Below are 22,168 nucleotides of genomic sequence, written 5' to 3'. Positions count from 1 at the left end.
GATGAGCGACCTAAATAGATTTGGCAATTCTGGCTTCATGCTTGGGGTAAGACATAAGGATTCAGGGAAGGAGAGTGATCTTGGGCATGAAGTGGGGACCCCCCCCACCTAACAGCTGTTTGGAAGTGAACCTGGTCCACATGGGAGCAGAGTAAACGAGGCCATCTCAGAACAGCCCCAAATCCCTGTCTTAGGAGAGCAGTGAAATAAATGATGGTACACAGTAGGTACAATGTGTTAGTACACAGGCGTGAACAACTACAACGTTTATTTAATGACATGGGAAAGATGAGAAAGTGGGTTTTACAAAAAGATTATTAGATGTGAATTTTTTATTATATGTGAATGTTTTTTAATTTGTATTTCCTAATTACTTTTCTCACCAATTACATGTATTTATCGTGTAATGAAGTTGTGAGGCGAATTTTGACCTCTGGAGCGGGCTATAGGAGACCACCCAGCCAGGATGGAGAGAGGACCAGATGGAGGTACAGGGTGGGATGAACATGCCAAGGTCTCGGGAGCTTGGGCTTCTCCTCTGGCTCTGGCCCAGGCCCCTTGCTGTGTCACCTGGGATACATTCTTACACCCTCACACAGTCAGTCTATAAACCTCCCCTACTTAGAAGCTGCTATATTCTCAAAACCCTGTGGGATTCAAAATGAGCCTATTGCTCCTGTCTTGAGGAATTCACAGGACTCCGGGAAGGCTTAGACATGTGACCACATGACTGAGGCCACCAAGAGGGGACCCAGGGAACTCAGGCAAAGGGCAAAGGGGAGCTGACATTTGGGCCAACCTTGGGGATGGATCAAGAGCCCCTCCACTCCTGCATTGGCTGCATGAAGACCAGCTCCTCTGAGGAGGGTGCTGGGTAAACACGGGCCCCTCTAGGGCAGACATCCTGCCCCCGGCTGGAGTGTGCAGCCCTTCGCGTGGCCCACGGGCACTGCCTCACCTCCCCGCCTGCTCTCCCAAACCTGGAGCACTGGCCTGTGCTCTCCCTCTATGAAAGCGTCACCAGGGTCTACTCTTCTCTGCCTAGGAAGACGGCCCTGATGGCCCCCACCCAGAAACCCTGTCTCCCATGCCCCTTGCCCGGCCCTGACCCTCAGATAAGGTCTGGCCCGAGATGCTGGGTGGGGCAGTCACAGAGCAGCAGGATGGAGAGGACGCCCAGGGGGCGGGGAGTGTGGGGTTACTCACAGCGATGGAGACGGCACTGATGACAGCTCCCAGGTAGCCCTGGATGAACTTGGATGCAGGTGAAGGCTGGAAGACAGAGACAGAATTTCAGGCCCACTGGGTGTCCCAAGCTCCCACCCTCCACCCTTGCAAACGGCCCCAACCAGCAAGAGGAAGTCCTGCCCCCCAGCCTGAAGGGGCAGGGAAGGAGGAAGGCCTCTGGAAGCCAAAGGGATCCAGGCCTCCCTGAACGCAGCTCCGCACATGGAAACACAGGGCAGCTATGTCCGGGGAGACGCCGAAGGGCCTTCTGCCCTGCTCTAGAAAGGCCCTTGGCAGACACTGCTGGCTGCGGGTAGAAAATAGCAAGGGCCAAAGTGGGCCGTTTAAGGCTGGGGCGAGCAGACCCAGTTTAGGAAGGCTAAATGTTGCAAGTGGGCTGTTTGGCACCCAGAGCATTTTCTCGGGGGACATGGCAGTGTCAAGGTGGCCACAGCCTGGCTGGTTCTCCCATGCAGGGCTTCCAGGCCAGTAGGAGACAGTTGCTAAATATTTCTACGGGAAAATGGATCCCAGGTTGCAACACGGAAAATTAAGGAAGATCTGAGGAACTACGACAGCGATTCTGGAGGTATTTGGTTTAAGGTGAATGGGAGCCATCTAAGCAGAGATGTGTGTGTGTGAAGCATGAGCAAGGCATGGGTCGAAGGTTTAGATGGGAGGAGGGCGAAGGTCCTCAGAGTATCAGGCCCTGAAGTTCCTACCATCCAGGACAGCTCATAACTCCCCTATCACTCCCCACCAAAGTTATAAATGTCCAGACCCTCTCCTCCCCAAACTGACAGCCCCCCAAGGGGAGCTAGATTCCTCTGTTCTGCTGCCTTTGGACGGAAATGTGGGAGAATGGACCAAGGGGAAAGGCAGCCTTGCCAGCGAAGCAGGGGCCCAGCCGCTTCCTAGAGAAGAGAACGGTGGCTGGACCTCCACTGTGAGCTCGTCCCAGGAGTGCAGGGGGCTCTGGGGAGGACGTGCCAGTCCTCTCAGACCCCTCACCCTCAAGAGCAGCCCTTTAGCTTTGCAGCCGCCAGTCCTGGGGCACTGAGGCAGCTTCCAGGCAAGCTTGGAGGAAGTTTAGAGGAAGTCAGTCCCCACGTGGCTGATGCTGTCCTGATCCAAGATCTGGGTATAAGCGCTGCCCAAGGAGAATTCTGAAGCCAGCGGAGCTCATCCCTTCGGCCGCGCACGCCACACTCCCACGTCCTGGGCCTCCATCGCTTCACGTGAGCAGCCCCTCCCCAGCGGGGCCCCTCCTGAAGGCCTGGCAGTAAAACCCAGAGGAGAAGCCCTGATGGTGGCATGCCACACTGTAGTGAGGGAGAGGGTCACCCCAGCCTGAAGCCTGACACTGGGTGTTGGTCTGCAATGCTCACCTTCGTAGCGTTCCGGTTTGCATAGTTGACACAAGCGTTGTGGCTCTGGTTCAGCCACTGAAAGGCAATGGGGGGAGAGGAGAAGTCAGGAAAGGTGTGGTCACCTCCCTGGAAGCAGGCCTGGACCTGGGAGGCCACACCCCTCCAGAAAGACACGGGTGTGTAGTTCACAGTAGTTCCATCCATCCCCTGAGTTAGCGTGAGCAGCCATCCTGGTTCGCCAGGACGGTGCAGTTTTAGCACTGAAAGGCCCCGGTCCTGGGAAACCCCTCAGTTCCTGGCAAACCAAGACACTGGTCCCACCCAGGCCAGCTATCCATCTCAGTCCAGAGATGGCCACCTCTCCCAAAATTCTGGTGTTCACTGCCCCAAATGGGCCCCACTGCCTTTGCCACATCACCCTTTTTATATTAATGACTGGACAGAAGCCAGTCATTAAGCCCCTGGAATGCCCGACAGCTCTGAGCCTCTTTCAGAATACCCCAGCCCAGTGCCCTACACCACCCGCAGAGCCCAGACACAGACACTATTAGGAGCTTTTTTTTTCAGGAAGACTCTGACATTTTCTCCTGAAGACAGACAGGTTTTTCTTCCTGCCCCTCTCTCTCTACACAGATACATACCGAGCTTCTACTGTTTTCAGAGAGCCATGCCCCAGACTGTCTCCAAGGGCAGAGACCAGGGTCCGTGATGCTTTTTCACCCACCTCACTACCTTGGAGTTGGGGGTGGATTACCTTCCCCACAGATCTGGGTAAGTCTGATGTCAAAATGAGGCTGTAGGGCTCAAGGTCACTGGCCATGGGACAAGCATCCAGGTGAGGGCACCCGCCAGCCCTCATCACCTCTGTGCAAAAGTCAGAGCACCTGTAATGGCCCAAGACTTGGGCTGCAGGCCCAAAGTCCTGGGGTTTCTCCCAGTGGCTTCTGGGTTAGGGAGGAGTAGGAAGTGGGGTGACTTTCCCCGAGGGGCCTGGATGGAGAGAAGACACTGGGGCAGGGTGTTCCAACCAGCACTTGTTGGGTGCCCCCTTCAGGAGCCCTCTGCTTGCAGGGAAACTGTTACCTGCCAGAAGACAGTGGACGCCAATGTCTGATTGGGCAAGAGAAGACCAACCACCTATGAGAGAGAGAGAAAAGGCTGAAGAAGGCAAAAGAAACGCCCTACGCTTTTGCAAAGAAAAATGACACAGCCACGAACAAAAGTGAGCTGGATCTGTACAAACTGATGTGTATGATAAGTATATTCAAACTACTGCCCACAGTGAGATGATGTATGATGAAAAAACTTGGTTGCAGAATTATATGACAACATAATCCCATTTTTATAAAGAAAAAAAAAATCTCACCAGATATATCCACATACACAAACACACATACATATACATATCTCCAGGCATGAAAAAAATCTGTAGCACAGCAGGTAGATGTCCCTGGAGGTCGGGTAACATGGTACTTTCTCACATTCTTCTGAATATTTCTGTGTTCTTTTTAACAGTGGACATGCATATTTTCGTAATTGGTGGGCAGGGGAACAATAAAAACAAACCAGCAAACAAAAGGAATGCCTTTACTTCCACCCAGCTAACCCGGCTCCTTCACACCCTAGCCATCCAATAGGATTTTTGTGAGGATTCAATAAGAATCATTTCAAAGGCCTTAAGTGCTTTACAAAGACAAGTAGGGAAATTTATATATTATCTCTGGGCCCCCATGAAGCAACACCTACACTATGTTTAAGCTGTTGAATGAAACATAGATGTCTAATAAGTATTTGTTGAATGTGCGAATGAATGAACAAATACACACATATGACCAAGTCTGGTTACATAAGTGTGGATCCATTAGTCCCAAAGCCCAAATATCACCTAAGACCTAGACTCAGTGACTTTGTTTTTTTGGTTTAAGTCAAGATTAATTGCCTGATCTTGACACTGACCAAATCTTAGACTTTGGGGATCCATGTGTGTCTCTCAAATTTACCTTTTGAGTGCTTGTGTGCAAAATAACATCTACCAAGTGCTGCTGTATATGGAAAAAATGTGCACAGCCATCCACATATTGACTTATTTATTATTCTTGTAGATAAAATGGCTCTTTGGCAAGAATTTCTGTAAGGAATGTGTAAACATTCAATTCTATGCAGTAAATCAAATTCTAGACATCCTTAGCAGCATTAGTAAATCATGTTTTAAACATTAAAATGTTTTAAAACAGCGAACACACACACACACAGTTATATTTATTGGCCCGTATCAGTTTGAATAAAATTACATAATGTAAATCCATTCCATAGTCCAATGAAGAATTACCTTATGATATTCTTCTCCCCAAAACAAGATCCCAACTTGATTTTTCTTTGCAATGACAGCTTAGAGTGCTGGAGTGAGAATCAGGAGACCTTGGGTCTTAGCCTAGGCTCCATCCCTGTGTGATCTCCAGCAGAAGACATGCCCCTTTGGGGTTCTAGCTTTCTCCCCTATAGAGCGAAGAGGTTGACCTTGGAGGTCCTGTCTCTGTTTAAATTCTATTCTCAGGTTCCAGGTAGTAGGTGTGAAGTCAATACAGATGGTCCCATCGTCTGTAAAGGGAATTTTCCCACCAGTCCTGCCAAGAAGTAACCCCAGGGGACCCAGGGCCTCATCCTAGCGCCCCAGTCATGAGCCAGACCATAGAGAGTAAGCTGAGCCTAGAGAGGCCTAAAGCTGGGAACAGACAGCATGAGCCCGCAAGTGTGTGTTTGAATTTGTGTGTGTGCATTTGCATGCATGTGGATGTATGTATACACATGTGCATGTCTGACTGCCTCACAAAGCCTGAGGAAATAAAAGCTGTTTTCCACTGTTGGGAACTCAGCACATCATTCCCCCTAATCCGCTGGTTTATATAACACTGGTATATTATGAACTACATTGTATTCTCCCCCTCAATCCCCTTTGCGCCCCCTGAACAGTGCTTGGGTCACCAGGACCGTCATAAGATGTGGCCCATGGGACTCATATTTACCAGACAGCTGTTGTCCAGGACACTCACTGCTCATTACGTTGGACCCCATCATGAATCCACGTGGAGGAAATTTTTCTGGTCTCAGGATCAGAAATTTATACTTCTGAACATCTGGTTTGCATCTGTCTTGCAAACACTGGGCACTCAACTGTGTCCCTCTTTGCACTGACTGTCAAGATGCCCAGGCCAGGTCATCTTACTTGTTTTTTCTTGTGGCATGCATTTTTTTATGTGATATCAAGTTTTTTTCAGAACAAACCGTAGCCCTAAACTAAACCAAACTAATACCCAGGCTATGCAATACACACACACACACAAAGTGTAACCAGTGAGTTTTTCACCTTGTTGGCCAACCTGACCAGCCTCCTGTCCCTAACTTCTGCCCAAACACGGGCCTGATGTCCATGCTGGGGACCTCTGACCCCGCATGCTTTCTTAAAGAGATGAATTGATTGATTGATTTTGCTAAGCACTTCTCCTTATGTCATTTGCCATGATCCTTATTATAACTCTGGGGCTGATTCACTTTGTTATAAAGCAGAAACTAACACACCATTGTAAAGCAATTGTACTCCAATAAAGATGTTAAAAAAAAAAAAAAAGAAATGATAATGCCCTAAAAAAAAAAAAAAAAAAAAACTCTGGGGCTCAGACAAAATAGAGATTACTTTCTATACTTTGCAAATGGGGCAACAGAGACTAGAGAAATTCAGTGATCTGCCCAAGGCTTTAAAGCAAGCTAGAGAAAGAGTCAGGTCTCCTGATTCCTGGCTTGGGGGCCCCAACTCTCTGATTTTAGGGGCTCCTTCTCCAGATCACCTGCCTGAATACAAAAGAAGAGTCACATTCTATGCCCATTTTCGAGCATCTTCTATGCACTGAGTCCCATACCGCTCCCAGTGGAGATTACCAGAAGAGATGACTATATAGCATCTAACCACAATAAACACAAGGACCAAACAGGAACATGTATGAGAATGCCCTTTATAACTCCTGGGCATGAAAATGACAAGATGCTTTAAACAGGTGTCTGGGTGTGTGTAAAATTGATAAATTTTAACATCCAAGCAGGAGTTCAGGAAGGGAGAGGTCTGGCTATCTGCCAAAGGAGGCGATAGGATGGAGCTGAGGTGTGCACGTGTGTGCTCGTGGGAGCAGGAACAGCTGAGAGACTGGCTTCATTGAAGGAGGTTATTAAGGAAATCAGCAGACGGGAGTCCGGGGAGGGTAAGGTGAGAAGGCAGCGGACCACCATGCTACATTGGCCAAATGGGGTCCCAGGGAGCCATCTGAGGCTGAGGCAAGAGGAACAGGGATCCTGCCTTCCAGGTCCTACAGTCAGGCTGGTGGGGCCACGAGCACGCAGGTGCCAGCCCCATTCCCTATTAGGCAACACGCAGCACCATCTGCACAATCCCAGGAGCAAGAGCAGATATTTTATAATTTCCTTTTTTCTTTTTAAGTCTAAATTAAAAATAAATGTTCCTTCAGTTCTCAGATGTATATCTCTGCTGCAACCTGCCCACATTCCCTCACGCTGCCCTTTCCAGAACATGGCAGGGGAAAGGAGGAAAGAGATGAATAGAGAGAGGGAGCCAGTCCGCCGGCTTCAATGCCAGTGGATTGCACCTCTTCCAAGGAGACGCTTCAGGCGTGGCCGCGTGGCGGGTGGAGAGAGCCCAGAAAGCGGCTGGGACCAGGGAACGTAGAAGGAGAGCCAACAGCCAGAATTCCCAGCCCAGCCTGCACCCTATCTTGCTGCAGGACCTCGGCCAAATCGCACATCCTATCTTTGCTCCCATTTATAGTTCATAACACGACTGGGGTCCCCTCCACAGCTCCCACCCCTGGCAGCTGTCCTCTCCGCACATCTGTCTGCCTTTGGTTCCCCTTCCCCTTGGGTGGCCGGTCATGGGCCCTGATGATCAACGCTCAGGCTCTGGTGGTGGGAGGAGCTGGACTCAAATCCTGGTTCTAGTACTTACCGGCTGTGTGACCACACACAAGTTACTTGAGTTCTTTGTGCCTCTGTTTCTTCATCTGTTAAATGGGGACAATCCTGGTACCTCTCTGGATGATCAAGAGAGGAAGTAAGGCGTGGAAAGAACTTGGCACAGTGTCTGGCACGCAGCACGTGCTCACTAGGTGTTGTTAAATGTTAGTATCGTTCCTTTCCTTCTATCTTATTCTTTTCTAGTCTTTGCTGGTCTCTCATTTCTCTGAACTCCACAGTCTACATTCACAATTGAGCATCATTTAGCCCCAGTCTTGTCTTTGAACACAAGGCTTATCCCATAAAGGATAGTGAGTTCCTGATGGTAGAATTAGGGCTTTTCTCTCTGATGTCCCCCAAAGCACTCAGCACAAAGCTGGGCCCACACCACACACTGGAAGAACATTGCTAATTCATTATTAAGAACATTAATTCATTCTCGGCTAGAGAAAAGATCCATGATGGATTGTGACAATGACCACCGTCACCCATCTCTTTCTTCGTCCTTTTATTAAAGTCTGATTGCATGAGGCTATTGGCCTTTGGAGAGGGGGGCAGATTGAGTTTTGGTCCCAATTCTTCACTCCTCCCTGCATCCATACCCATGCCAGGGGAGGAATTTGTTTCCATGCTCTTGGTGTTGCTTGGCCATATGACTTGTTTTGGCCAATGGCATGTGGGAGCAAGTGGCAGTGTGCCAGTTCTAAGCCCAGGCCTCAGAGGCCTCATATGTTTCTGCTGGCCCTCTGTGCTCCTCACATTGCCAAGAGAAGATATGTCCTGACTAGCGTCCTCATCCGAGGATAAGATGTGAGGAGCAGAGTCCAGCCTGGGTGAGCTGACTCCCATTTGACCCCAGACCTGCAGTGAGAAGCAAAACTGCCTCGGTCAAGCCCAGTCTAGATCAGCCAAACCCTGGGTAACTGCAGATCCCTAAGAACGAATGCTTATGGCTGCCACTGAAATTTTGTGGATGTTTGTTACACAGCACTATAGTAGCAAGAGCTGATTGATACAGGGATTACTACATATGAAGAGTGAATATGCTATCCTCCCTGAGAAAAATTTTTTACCATTACTAATGCACCTTGAATTATATCTTCCCTAGTGATACTGGTTCCTGAGCAGCCTAGCTTATCTACCCACTCCACCTGGTGACCATTGGCCCAACTCTGCGGCCTCCCTGGCTAGTCCAGGAAGAAGGGAAGTTTGTGTTTGAGCCTCGTCTCAGGACAGAATCAGGAATGGGGCCAACTGCACCCATATGGCAACTGGCTCACAAGAAAACTCACATCTTCACTTCAGGCCTCCTTTGTCAGAGTGTTTTAACCTCTGCAGAGAGATGAGGTCTCAGTGTGAGAGAGAGGCACCACCAAATATCTCAATCTACTTGGCCAGAACTGGGACACGAACAGTTGAAGACAAGGACAAGGAAGCAAGGCCTCTGGTCACAATTCTGTGCACTGTGATATTGGGACTCAGAACTGAGCAACCCCCTACCCCATAAGAAAGTGACTTAGAGATAAGAAAAGAAGACTTTTTAAAAGTATTTTAAAAATCCAGAGGGGAAACAGGGTGTGTGCCAAAACAACTGGGTGGTGAAACTTAAGTCAGAGGAAGACCACAGGGCACAGAATTGCCTTGCTTGGCAAAATAATGGCAGAAATAACTGGTCCTGCCACCCTCCACCCCATCTCCATTTGGCTAATCCCTCCTCATCCTCCAGCTTTCAGCTTAGTTGTCACTTCCTCCAGGAAGCCTGCCCTGGCCCTCAACATGATGTTAGATTATATGCTCTCTCAGCACCCTGCCTGCCTTCTTTGCAGTATTCATCTCAGTAGTAAATATCTGTTTAAATTCTATCTTCCTTGAGAGCTTCCAGAAGCTTCAGAGGGGTGAGACCAGATGACATTCACTTCTCAAATACCTGGGAGTCCTCGCTGGCAAAGCAACAGTCCTTTGGCATCATACCCTTTTCCTCCACACTGACTCACTCAATTCTAAAATGTTCCTCTTACTTTGCAAAGGACCTTCCATGGGTCCCAGAACTCAACAACTTGCCTGTTTTTTCCTTCTACTTTGTCTCCACCTTCTGATTTATATAGCTAATGATCTGAAAAGTAACACTTCGGTGCATTAGGGGTGCTGCTATTTAAAGGATCCCAACCAGTTAAAGAAAATATCTTTTGTCAAATGAATGTTTGTCCCTGACTGGCAATTCCAGCTTAATGAGCAACAACTCTTGGATGGTATAAATTAAGCCAAAATGACTGGTATCCGAGTCTGGGACGAGGAGGGTTGGAAGGTGTCAGAAAGGCCCTGGGACTCAGCCAAATCCTCACATAAGTGAACCCTCCATGGTCCACCCTTCCTCCCCGCAGAGATGACTTGACTTACACCAGCACTTTTGGAGAAATGGGGTTTCTAAGTCCACACGATCATCTGCAGTGTTAAAATGAGAGGGTTCAGAGTAGAGTCCAAGCTCCAAATGTCCCAAGACAGAAACCTGGTTTGGACATAACCCGAGGCCTCTGGACTCACTGACAGGATGCTCCCAGCCTGCCCTCCTCAGTCTCCCAGCTGGATAGGGGGGTTCTGGCCTTGAGTTCTGAGACTTCCAGAATGACAGGGGGAGGGGAGAGGAAGACAGCAGCGTCAGGGAGCTCAGGCCTGAGAGGGGAGGCACGATGTCACCTGGGAGAACCTCAGGCCCACAAGAGAAACCCAGCTCCCTGCCCTGAGACATTATGGGAGCCGAGGGTAAAGGCTGGCAGCTGGGGAAATGCAGAGAGGACGGGATGGGGGCCAGGACCCTGGCCCCGCCTCTCCCCAGCCACACATGCCCGGAGAGGACAGGGCTGCACACCTCTCAGTGGAAACATGGGAACTGAGATGCCAATTATAAGAAGTGACCACGGTTGGTCACAAGTCACCTTCTGGGAAGGTACCTGAAAAAGGGGAGCCATGAACTGCACCAGCCTCGGGAACAGCCTTGGTGGTGCACTGGCTTTAGCCGCCATGCTTATGTATAAATTGGGATCTCTTTGCCACACATCAAAGGGGGAAAAGTTTCCATCTTCAAATGTTAAGCTTAAAATAAGACACTACATGGGTGCCAGTAGATCTGTGAAATCTGCTGACTAAACTGGCACCAGCTTCTGGGAAAAAACCAGCTCGTTTCTCCTGAGCTCTGGGAGTGAGCAGGGTAGGGGCGGGGTTACTCTCAGGCAAGGTGACAACAGCGTGGGGGGTCAAGTCAGGGATGCTCACCCGGGGAAGGAGGCAGTTTAGATGTTGCTTCCAGAAGCATCTTAGTCGAGGCACCTGCCAGCCTTACTCACTCCTTCCCTTTATCACTCAGGGACCCAGTTCTAGCACATTCGCTGGCACCCCATTTCTATTTTGGTAAGCATTTTAGTGGTTTCTGCATGTGTATATTTCTTACCCATTCTATCGCAGCAGGGGCTTCCCTAAGGCATGGACTGGAACCTTCACTCGCCTTCAGACCAGGCGTTTGCTGAGATGTTCAGCGCTACCCGGTGACAGCAGGGTCTTAGGGGAGCTGATGTGGCTGGTGGGAGCCAGGCCTCGGGTGGAAGTGCCGGGACAGCCACAGTGCTCCCTCCTTACTGGGCGAGGCAGTGGCCCCGGGAGGGAGTGGGACCAACGAGTCCTCACATTGCTTATCCACGTCAAAGTGCCTGGATGGAAGGCTACAGGTTCTCCACGACCAGTGGCTCCTCTTGGGACCTGGCCTCTGGCCCAGCTGTTCTGAATCCTGGAATACAACTATTCGGGGCTAGGAAGTGAGGCTAGGTGAGCCTGTCATTTTGGCTCTGGCTGCCACTGAGGCCATCCCAGGTCATGCTGCCCATTCACCTCAGTCAAGTGTTCATACAGGATCTCAGATTCCCGGGATTCCTATTCTCACATTCTACACATTTATCCACTGAGGGATGTTTGCTCCAGGCTGGGAGAGGACTGGTCCTGATAGGACATTCACAGCATCTACTTCAGCAGTAAACCCCTGAACAACACGGGAGTGGATCAGCACCCAAGTTCCCATGATGCCTAGAAGGCCATAGTGACCCTGAAGTGATTGATTTGTCTTACGAAGAGGAGAGAGTGGAAAAATATGGGGTGTCCTCAATAACACCTGTGAACTAGACACAGTGCTGGCATCCCTTGGGTTAGCTAGTTTATCCCAGTTGATGGCAGCCATTAATTTTGAAAGGGTCCAGTTGGCCTCTTATGAGGAATAAGCCCCAAACTCAACTTCTCTGGCTTGGGAGAGATGATACTGCCAAAAGATATATCTTTTTATTTTTAAGCATTGATGGAATATTTATTAAAATTACTATGGCAGATTCTTGTTTGCCTACCTATAGCTATTCTTCACTTCTTTCTCACTAACAGAATCCCTATAATTAGGGATTGACTATATATCCAGCTAAGTTCTACATGCAATATAAACAGAACTGTTCTGTGATGCTTTGAAGAAGACTACTTAAAGGGAAATGACTCAGCTAGGAGGTACATCCTTTTACTTCTCCCTTCTTTCTCCTCCCTGGGATGTGGCTGTGATGACTGGAACTTCAGCAGTCATTCTGGGCTGTGAGGTGACTGACACTAGAAGGCAGCACTGAGAATGGTGTAGAAAAATGGAAGCCTGGATTCCTGATGACTGTGGGGATCTGCCTACCTCCAAAATTCTTTGGTATGAGAGAGAAATAAATTATTTTGTTCAAGTTACTGTTATTTTGAACTTTTTGTTATATACAAGTGGTCCTACTCCTAACTGATATAATCATATACTATGCTACAAAGAAAACCATAATAAATCTCAAATGGCAAAATTGTAGCGGTCACTCTCTCTGAAAATGAGAGAAACTAGAAAATAATAAAAAAAGAATATATCCTTTTAAAACCCAGTCATTTGGAATTTAAAATGCATTCTTCTGACTATCTAACAGACTAAAGAGGATTCAAAGCTATAATTTCAAACTTATTTAGAAAATAAAAACATAGATCACTATATATGAAAACGTATTAAACATAGCCAAGTATTCGATATACTCAGAAGCAAATTCAGAGCCCTAAACAGCTTCATTAGAAGGAAAGAATGAGAATAAATAAGAATAAATTCAAGGCAAAAGATTAAAAAACCAGCCACAAACAAATCAAAGAGGAAAAGTGGATATTATAAAAACAAGAGCAAAAATGAATAAATTAGAAAATGAAAACAGAAGAATTGATAGATACATCTAAGAACTGATTCCCAGACACAAATCTCACAAATCTAGTTATTTTAATAAAGGAGATGGAGGTGAGAAGTGGGGACAAGACTCAAAACTCAATCCAAGGAAAGATCATTATATTTTAAAAATTAATATTTAAAACTTTTCTACAACAAAGACACCAGAGAGTAAAGGAAGAACAGCTGGGAGAGAGATCTGCAATATATATAATTCAAAGGATTAATATCCAAAATATATAAGGAATGCTTACAAATCAATTAGGAAAATACAGCAAATGGAAGAATGGACAAAGAATGTTAACAGCTAATTCACGGAAGAGGAAATGTAAATAGCCAATAAATATATGAAAAGAAGTGAGATCTTTTTGGTGTTCAGGGAAATGTGCATTGCCTTTTACACAGCAAACTCAGTTTCTGGAATGGGCCCTTAAGAAATCATCATACTTGTGCAAAAAGAACTTTATAAGGATTTCTCACAGCACTGTTATTTCTAATAGCAAATAATCAGAAACAATCTAAATCCATCACTATGGGAGAGAATGCTACTCAGCAGGAAAAACTAAGAAAGGAGGGAAGGAAGGAAGGAAGGGAGGGAGGGAGGGAGGAAGGAAGGAAGGAAGGAAGGGAGGGAGGGGATCCTTATGTAGGCAAACTGCTAAGTGTAATTAAGCTATTTGCAGATAAATAAGTGTATTTTTACTTATAAAATATATCTATCTAAAAACAAATTTTTAGTGATGATTCATATCTTTGCAAATGCCTAGAAAAAAGCCTGAAAGTTCACACCAGACTTCTCACAGAGGTTACTTCTGGGAATAGATTTGGAGTTGAGGGTCGTCGGAGGAACTTACTTTTTTTTTTTTTTTTGCATTGTTTGAATTCTGAGCTGAGAGAACATATTCATGTATTACTTGTATAACTTTAAAAATATTCTTTAAAAAAATTCTTGGTGATATTTTTGAATTCCAAAGAACATATTCATGTATTACTTGTATAATTTTATAAAATACATGGAGAAGGTTTTTTTTAATCCTAAAGATATTTCTGCACTCCAAAGATAAAGAGAAAAAAATACCAAAAGATCCCAAAGGGAATGGGGGAGGTTTACCCATAAAGAAAAAGAGAATCAGGCCAACTATTGTTCATGTATAAGAGGGAAAAAACGTCATTTCAGATATGCAAGGACTCAGAAAGTATTGCCCACACACTCAATATTATTCAAAGAAGTACTCTAGCAAAACATAGAGAACACTCACACACACACACACACGAAAAGCCTAAAAAATTGTGAAGTTTAATATAGGTGTTAAGCAAGGATTCAAAAAACTGGTGAGATTCCAGATTATTTCCAAAATCTTGACAGGTGTGTATGGGTGAAATGGTAGAGTAGAGAGTAAGGTAAAACGGTATGCTAAAAGTCTCTTCCTTTATGGGTAGGGTTGGGGAGGTCCTATTTACTATTCAATTATTGATATTGATAAGGTAGATACAGCGAAATCTCTCCATAAAATATTATAGGAGAATGGTAATTAGAGAGGATTAGTATGCTCCCCTTCCAAACTATTTAAGAAATCAAAAGGACCAATGAAAATTACCACTCTAGTACAAATCAGGAAAATAAATGGAAACAATAACAAACTTGATAAGAAAACCAACAAACAAACTACTTGATGGCTGGGATAAGTGCTCACAATAACCAGTGGCAGAATAAATATGAATGCGTTCCATTAATTATTAAAGTTAAAGACAGAGTTTCTCAAACTGGGTAAAGAAAAGTAGAATTCAGCTCAATTTTGTCTACGAGTGACATATACACAGAAGTTAAATATCACTCTGATATAAATGTGTAGGCAATAATTTACAAGGCAAATAAACAAAATGGGAATAGAAATATTAATATGAGATGAAATAGAATTCAAGACAACAATAGACAAATAGAATTCAATGAAACAGGGATATTTCGTGTGTGTGTGTGTGTGTGTGCGTGAAAGAAAGAGAGAGAGGTGGGAAGGTGGAGATTATAACATCAAGAAGATAAAAATGTCATGAACACACCAAACCCCACTGCACTGAAATATATACAGCAAAAACTATAAGAAATGCAAGGAAATTAAACACACACAATTACAGTGGGGGAAACATAATACTTTCTCAGAATATTTCAGAACAATGTAGAAGTTTCAGGGAAACTACAAAAGGATAGTGATGAGAATGATATTCCCTATACATGTTGATATATATTTAAAATATATGTATAAAATGAAACATTGCAAGCATACAGAGAAGTCTAGAGGATACTACAATGAATATCCACATACTGCCAAATCTTATCATTTTATCAAATTTTTGTGAAAATTTTATCTTTTTAAAAGATGAAACATAACAGATACAAATGAAGCACCTCCTGTTCTGCTAGATTCCATTGCCTTCTCTCTCTCTCCAGAGGTAAGTAGTATCATGAATCTGCTGCTAAGTGTTTCCATGAATGTTTTTATGGATCCTTGAAAAATATACCCATAAATATATATATAATATTGCTTTGCGTATTAAAACATTATATAAATGACATCAGACAGTATTATTACTCTGCTACTGTTTTTTCATTCATCATTGTTTTTGAGATTTATCAATATTGATAAATGTAGCCCTGTTCATTATTTTCTTTCCTGTGTTAAGTATTCCATTGCATGACTAAATCATGAATATTTATCCATTCTCTTGAAGGACATTTCAGTGGTTTCCTTTTTTTTTCCTATTATAAACAATGCTGCAAATATTTTCTTTTCATATTTAATCTGTTTTGTGTATGAGGTGAAATCTAACTTTATTTCTTTTTCACATAGGTAGCACCATTTGTTAGATGGTCCATCCTTCTTCTCCACTGATTTGTCAAATATCAAGCTTCCATATGGGTATGGGCATGTTTCCAGACTTTCTATTCTGTTGCAATGATCTATTTGCTTATCCCCAAACCAAAACCAAACTGTCTTATACTACTTAGTGGGGTGACTCTCCTCTTACCATCTCATTCTTTTTTTTTTTTTTTTTTTTTGGCTGCATTGGGTTTCCGTTGCAGTGCACGGGCTTCTCATTGTGGTGGCTTCTCTTGTTGCGGAGCACAGGCTGGAGGCGCGCGGGCTTCATTAGCTGCGGGGCGTGGGCTCAGTAGTTGTGGCACGCGGGCTTCAGAGCACAGGCTCAGTAGTTGTGGCACACGGGCTTAGTTGCTCCGTGGCATGTGGGATCTTCTCGGACCAGGGATCGAACCCACTTCCCCTGCACTGGCAGGTGGATTCTTAATCACTGTGCCACCAGGGAAGTCCCACCACCTCATTCTTGAAAATTGTCTTGGCCGTTCTTGGCCCTTAGCTTGTTCACATAATTTTTAGTATCAACTTGTCAAGTTCCATGAAAAATCTTGCTGAGATTTTGATTGGAATTTTATTGAGTATAATTAGAAGAAAATGGGTATCTTCATGATAACGAATATTCCCACCCAAGGTGATGTATTTCTCCATTTATTTAGATCTCCAATGTCCTTCAATAAAGTTTTATAAGTTTTTCCATAAAGATCTTGCACATCCTTTCTTGAATTTATTTTTGGTAACTTATCATTCTAAGTGCTATTATAAATGCTTTCTTTTTAAAAAAAATATCATGTTCTAGATGTTTGTTATAGGTTTATAGGCATACAGCAATTATTTTGTATACTTGTCTTATATCCAGAAATCTTATAAAATAGTAGTTCCAATAGTTTACCTATTCTCATGAAAAATTTTGTTTCTTCCTTTCCAATCCTAATACTGGTCATTTACTTTTTCATGTCTTATTGTACTTGTTAGTCTCCTAGGAAAATGCTGGATAGAAGCACTACTATCAGGCATTCTTACCCTGTCCCAGACATTAAGATTTTACCTTTATCTGATTCATCTTTAAGAATGGTTCTTGCTATGGGGTTGGGGTTTTTTTTGTTTTTTGTTTTTTGTTTTTTGACAGATACTGTATTAAGTTAATGAAGCTCCCTTTTAGATCTAACTTTCTCTTTTAAAAAAATTATAAATGGAGTTATGTTTTATTAAATGATTTTTCTGTATCTACTGAGATCATCATGTTTCTCCTTCAATTTGTTAATGTGATGAACTATATTAATACATTCTCTAATGTTACCATTTTTGGTAAATCTTTTTTGATATATTTTAATACAGTGCTGGATTCAACTTGCTATTATTTCATTTAGACTATGTGTAATTTCATAAGTGATACTGGCCTATAATTTTTCTTTCTTATACTTACTTCTTTGGTATTGGTCTCAAAGTGCCTCATAAATGAATTGGGGAATATTTCCTTTTTTTTATTCTCTTTAAAGAGTTTTGTAAAGATTGAGTTTGGCTATTCCTTTGAGTGTAGTCACCTGAAAGATCATGGGAGCCTAGTGGTGATTTCTTATTTGTTTGTTACTTCTTTGGTGTATATATTTTAAGCAACTGATCTAATTTCTTTCTATTTACAGGTCTTTTCAAATTCTATATTTCCTCTTGCTAGGCAGTTTTTGGTAACCTGTACTTTCTCAGAAATGTATCCATTTTTTCTAAGTCTTCAAATTTACTGCCCCAGATTGTTCAATGCATTTCGATCTTTTAAACTTCTATTATATCTGTAATTATTATACATTTTAGTCCTAGTATTTTTTATTTGTATCTTCTCTCTTTTTTCTTGCCCAGTATTGCCAGAAATGTCTATTTAATTAGTCCTTACATAGAAGCTAGGAAGTTACCCTCAAGATATATCTCCAACAATATCAAAACACATATGCACAAGACTATTCTTGCATTATTCATATTGGCAAAATAATGGAAATAGTCTAAATGTCCATATGTAGAAAAATAGTTGAATAAATTATGGTACTTCCATGTAGTATACTACTACGCAGCTATTTAAAAAAAAAAAAAAAAGAATGAGGAAGATAGCTATAAACTGATACACTGTGATTTCCAGGATATGTCATTAAGCAAAAAAAACATTGCGCAAAAGGGTTATATAGTATGGTAACTTTTATAGAAAAAAGAAAGGGAAATGTATTTGTATTTGCATATTTTTACAAAAAGAAATAGGAAGGATAAAATTATTTACTTAGACAGGATGGGTGAGAAGGAGGTAGAAGGGATAGAGAGGGAAATGGGACTTTTATTATGCCTTTTTTATATAGCTTTTGACTTTTGAACTATGTTGACATTTTATATAGTTCCCAAAATAAATCAATAAGAATGGGGAAACATCTGAAATTCAATGGCAATAGAAATGAATAAACCTAACTGTATATCAAATAAATAACATATACACACAGAAGAAAATAACTAATTTAAATAACTTTTTTTTTTTAATTCAAATAACTTTTGAACACAGTTCTCTGACTATATACTCTCAGTAGGATCTATTCAATGGACAAAAAGAACTTCAAAGAAATCTCAAGCTTTACTTAATACATTTGGCCGGGGGGAAGGGGGGGATTAATACATGTTTGAGTGGCATTAATGTAGCAATTCTGAAATTCTTTTATTTGTATATATAAGATTTAGTAACTGAATAAATACATTGTTGTAGTATTCTCATTCAGGGAGAAGGAAGATGTAGATATAGACTGGAAGGAGGGGAAGAACTCTGAGATGTTGGATTGGAATTAGAGGTATTAGTATGAAGTCATGATTTTTAAAAAGTTGTATGTCCTAGCTCTGTCTGCTAAGAGGGCCTAGAAACAATGACACGCCAGTAACAGTGAGCACACCTAACTTTCCAGATTTTGGTTTCTAAATACCATTCCCCTCTAAAAGGAACCAGGGCTCTTTGGAGAAATGGGGCAGAGAAACTACAAGATGAGTTTGGAATATCCATACATTGTGCCAGAAAGTATTGAAGTACATACTCATAGCATAAAAAAGACATGTCAAATGGACACTGAAATTGCTTTAAAGGGTTTCTATTGGTCAAACTTGGCACAATTTGTATATAAAAATGAATAATGAAAAAAGTAAATTATTATCCACTGAATACAAAAAATATACAAGACCATACTGATAGTTTTAAAAAACAAGAAAGTGGGAGGCAGAAGGGAAGACTCTTATTTACAGGAGGCTGCCAATTAATAAGCATAGAATGAATGATATTTATGAAATATATAGGAAACTTTCAGACTAGGTAAATATCCTGTTCCCAATCAGTTTTTCACTTAGTGGTTTTAACAGCTGTTGGTCATTCTTGTCTGTTTCCTGCTTTAGGCTAAGATGAAAAAAAGTTACTATAAACATTTATATATAGATCTTTGTGTGGACATATGTATTCACTTCTCTTGAAGTAAATACCTAAATGTAGGATTGCTGGCTCACATTGTAGGTGTATGTTTATAAGAAACTGCAATACCATTTTCCACATACACCTGCCCTGATCCCAATCCCAATTCTAGGATCACATCCCGCATTTAGTTGTTATCTCTTTAGCCTGCTAGGTACAATGCAAGAGGATGTGTGTAGGGGTGTGGGTGTATGTGTGCGTGTGTGTATCTCTATATATATCCTCTAAAAGACTTGTACAATCATGTTCAAAGCATGTTGTTGTAAACTCCAAACTGGAAACAACCCAAATGTCTACCAACAGTAGGATGAATAAAGAAATTTCAATATAGTTATAGCAGTGGAATATTATACAGCCATGAAAAAGAACAAGCTAATACTACATATAACAATAAGTCTCATAAACAATTGGGTGAAAGAAGCCAAGTCCCCCAAAAGTACATTTATATAAGTGACTCCATTTATATAAAGTTCAATACCAGGCAAAATGAGAATATAATGAAGGAGCCAGAAAAGTGGTTCCCTGTGAGGTTAGTGACTGAGAGGGGTACATAAGAGGTATCTGAGATGCTGGTAATGCACTGTATCTTTATCTAAGTGATATTTACTTAGATGAGCTCACTTTGTGAAAACTTATCAAGCTGTACATTTATGACAAATGCACCCTTTCTGTACATTTGTTTTACTCCAATATAAAAAGATTAACAGTAAGCTTAATCCTGATTTCAAAACAGAACAAAAATAATGCTGAATTTTCCAGTTTTCAGAAGGCACCCTTACTTTCCGACTTCCCAAGCTTTCTGGGAAAACTTCCCTGTAATCAAACCAGCATGTCCTAATTAACGACAATACTTGGAATGGGAAATATACAGGAATGAAGGCACTTTGAGGCCCTGTTGGGTGTACATTGGCACACCTTCTATGGAAAGAGGTTTGACAATAAACATCAAGAGAATTAAAAAGAGGGGCTTCCCTGGTGGCACAGTGGTTGGGAGTCTGCCTGCCAATGCAGGGGACACGGGTTCGAGCCCTGGTCTGGGAAGATCCCACATGCCGCGGAGCAACTAGGCCCGTGAGCCACAATTACTGAGCCTGCGCGTCTGGAGCCTGTGCTCCGCAACAAGAGAGGCCGCGATAGTGAGAGGCCCGCGCACCGCGATGAGGAGTGGCTCCTGCTCGCCGCAACTGGAGAAAGCCCTCGCACAGAAACAAAGACCCAACACAGCCAAAAATAAATAAATAAGTAAATAAATAAATAAATAAATAAATAAAACTTCTAAAAAAAAAAAAAAAGAGAGAGAATTAAAAAGAAATATATGAGATTTTCTCCAGTGAGTCCCCTCCAGGAATTTATCCTAAATCAACAACTCAAATATTTATGAACAGCGATGTAAAGTTATACATTAAAATTTTTTTTTAGAAAAGAAAGCCCTTTGAAGGTAATACTTACAATTGGCGTCCCAAAAGGAATGTAACCTGTGAGAGGACAGAGAGAAGAGTCGGGTTTTATAATCCCACCTGACTCTGCCCCACCTGCCTTTCAACTGGGAGGCCAGAGAGACCTCTGGCCTTGGTCTTGGCAGTGGCCCCAGTGAGAGGGCTCAGGCCAGTTAAGCGGGAGGCACCTCTAGCCCCAGACCTTTTCCCAGCCCAGCCCTCCCCAAGACAGAGGGCTCCCCTGTGTCCCCCAACCTCCTTGTCTCTGCTCCCCTCAGCCCTCACTCGCCCCCAAAGCCAGGGCCCCATTCCTGAAGGAGGCGCCCGCGGCAGGGGCGCCGCCACTCTGCACTTGGTGGTCCTCCCACCATTTCCTCCGGGAGGCACGAAGCCCCGCCAGCCTCACCACAATGTCTCTGGAGGCCCTGCGATGTCCTCCTCCTTCCCTCAGCCTGTCTTTCTAAAACACACCCTTACTTTCCCAGCCTCATGACCATTTCTGGCAAGGACATTCCCTACCCACCTGAGATGTGTGCCTCTAAGTGCCAGAGCTCTTTGACTCTCTAGGGCCCCGGCTGGACGTCCTCAGCAGAGCAGGAAAGGGCTGGCATGAAGTGCAGCTGGGCCCTGGCCGTCTCCCCAGGGCTCAGGGCCCCCAGGCTATGGCAAGGCCCCCTCCCCCAGCCTCCCTGCTGTAGGTGGGCATCCTCCTGTCCCAGCCGCTAACTTACGGCAGCCAGTCAGCTGGTGGCCCAGCAGCAGGGAACACACTTGCATGGGTTACGTCTAGAGCAAAGGTTGGTGTCCTGCGTGTGCATATTTGTACACATGAGCCGCCACTCTCCTACCCACACCCCTCCAGGGAGAGGCCCAAAGACTGATCAGAGAATCGCAGAATAAGCCAGTCTCAGGAGGAGAGCCTGCTATGGCCCCACGCAGGCACTGGGGAGGACCTACAGCCGCAGCTACAAGAGCCGTCACCGCCTTGCAGTTCCTCACGGCAAAGCAGGGGTCACCGGGCACTAACTGCCCGTTTGCACAGTGACATCATGTGCTTGTCTATTCTCTCAGCCCCAGGAGTTCACGCTCGCTGAGGGTGGGGACCCTGACTAACCTCCTGCACTGAGAACACCCACTGGTAGGGACCCTTCCTCCAGCCGCCTGAGGGCTTCCCAAGGCAGCAGCCACCAGCCCTCCCACCCGCCCTGTGACTCAGGGGTGGGGGGTACACTCCGTCGCACTGAGAAACGGCGTGGAGGAGGCATCAGCACGCTGGTGTGAGTCTGACCTCCGCTGTGTGACTCTGGACAAGGCCCTTAGCCTCTCAGAACTGTAGGCAGGACAGCCACGCCGGCCCCAGCCAGTGTATGGGCGAGTGCTTTCTAGGCCATTACGCTCTACACAACAGAGCTGCCCCCTAGTGACCACAGGGCAGGGGCTTCCTGGGGGCAGGGATCTTATACCCATTCCCCCATTACCCTCTCTGCCCACTGGTCTCCACAGAACGGGAATCCGCC

At 44.2% G+C, this 22,168-nt stretch overlaps 1 protein-coding gene across 4 annotated transcripts in view; it reads right to left on the bottom strand.

Annotated features, from left to right (window-relative positions):
• SFXN5 (sideroflexin 5) overlaps positions 1–22,168 on the bottom strand; it is a 115,244-nt gene that overhangs the window by 53,745 nt on the left and 39,331 nt on the right. For all 4 annotated transcript variants that reach the window (XM_059942962.1, XM_059942964.1, XM_059942963.1 and 1 more), the window contains exons 6-9: positions 20,665–20,690; positions 3,681–3,734; positions 2,616–2,672; positions 1,207–1,272 (exon numbers count right to left, since the gene is read on the bottom strand). In XM_059942962.1, coding sequence (XP_059798945.1) covers positions 1,207–1,272; positions 2,616–2,672; positions 3,681–3,734; positions 20,665–20,690 — 203 coding nt within the window. The remainder of the gene's footprint in view (positions 1–1,206; positions 1,273–2,615; positions 2,673–3,680; positions 3,735–20,664; positions 20,691–22,168) is intronic.

The sequence above is a fragment of the Balaenoptera ricei genome, chromosome 13 (genome assembly GCF_028023285.1).
Source record: "Balaenoptera ricei isolate mBalRic1 chromosome 13, mBalRic1.hap2, whole genome shotgun sequence".
NCBI lineage: Eukaryota > Metazoa > Chordata > Mammalia > Artiodactyla > Balaenopteridae > Balaenoptera > Balaenoptera ricei.
Note: the sequence above shows the minus strand (reverse complement) of the source record. Positions and strands in the feature narration are given on the sequence as shown.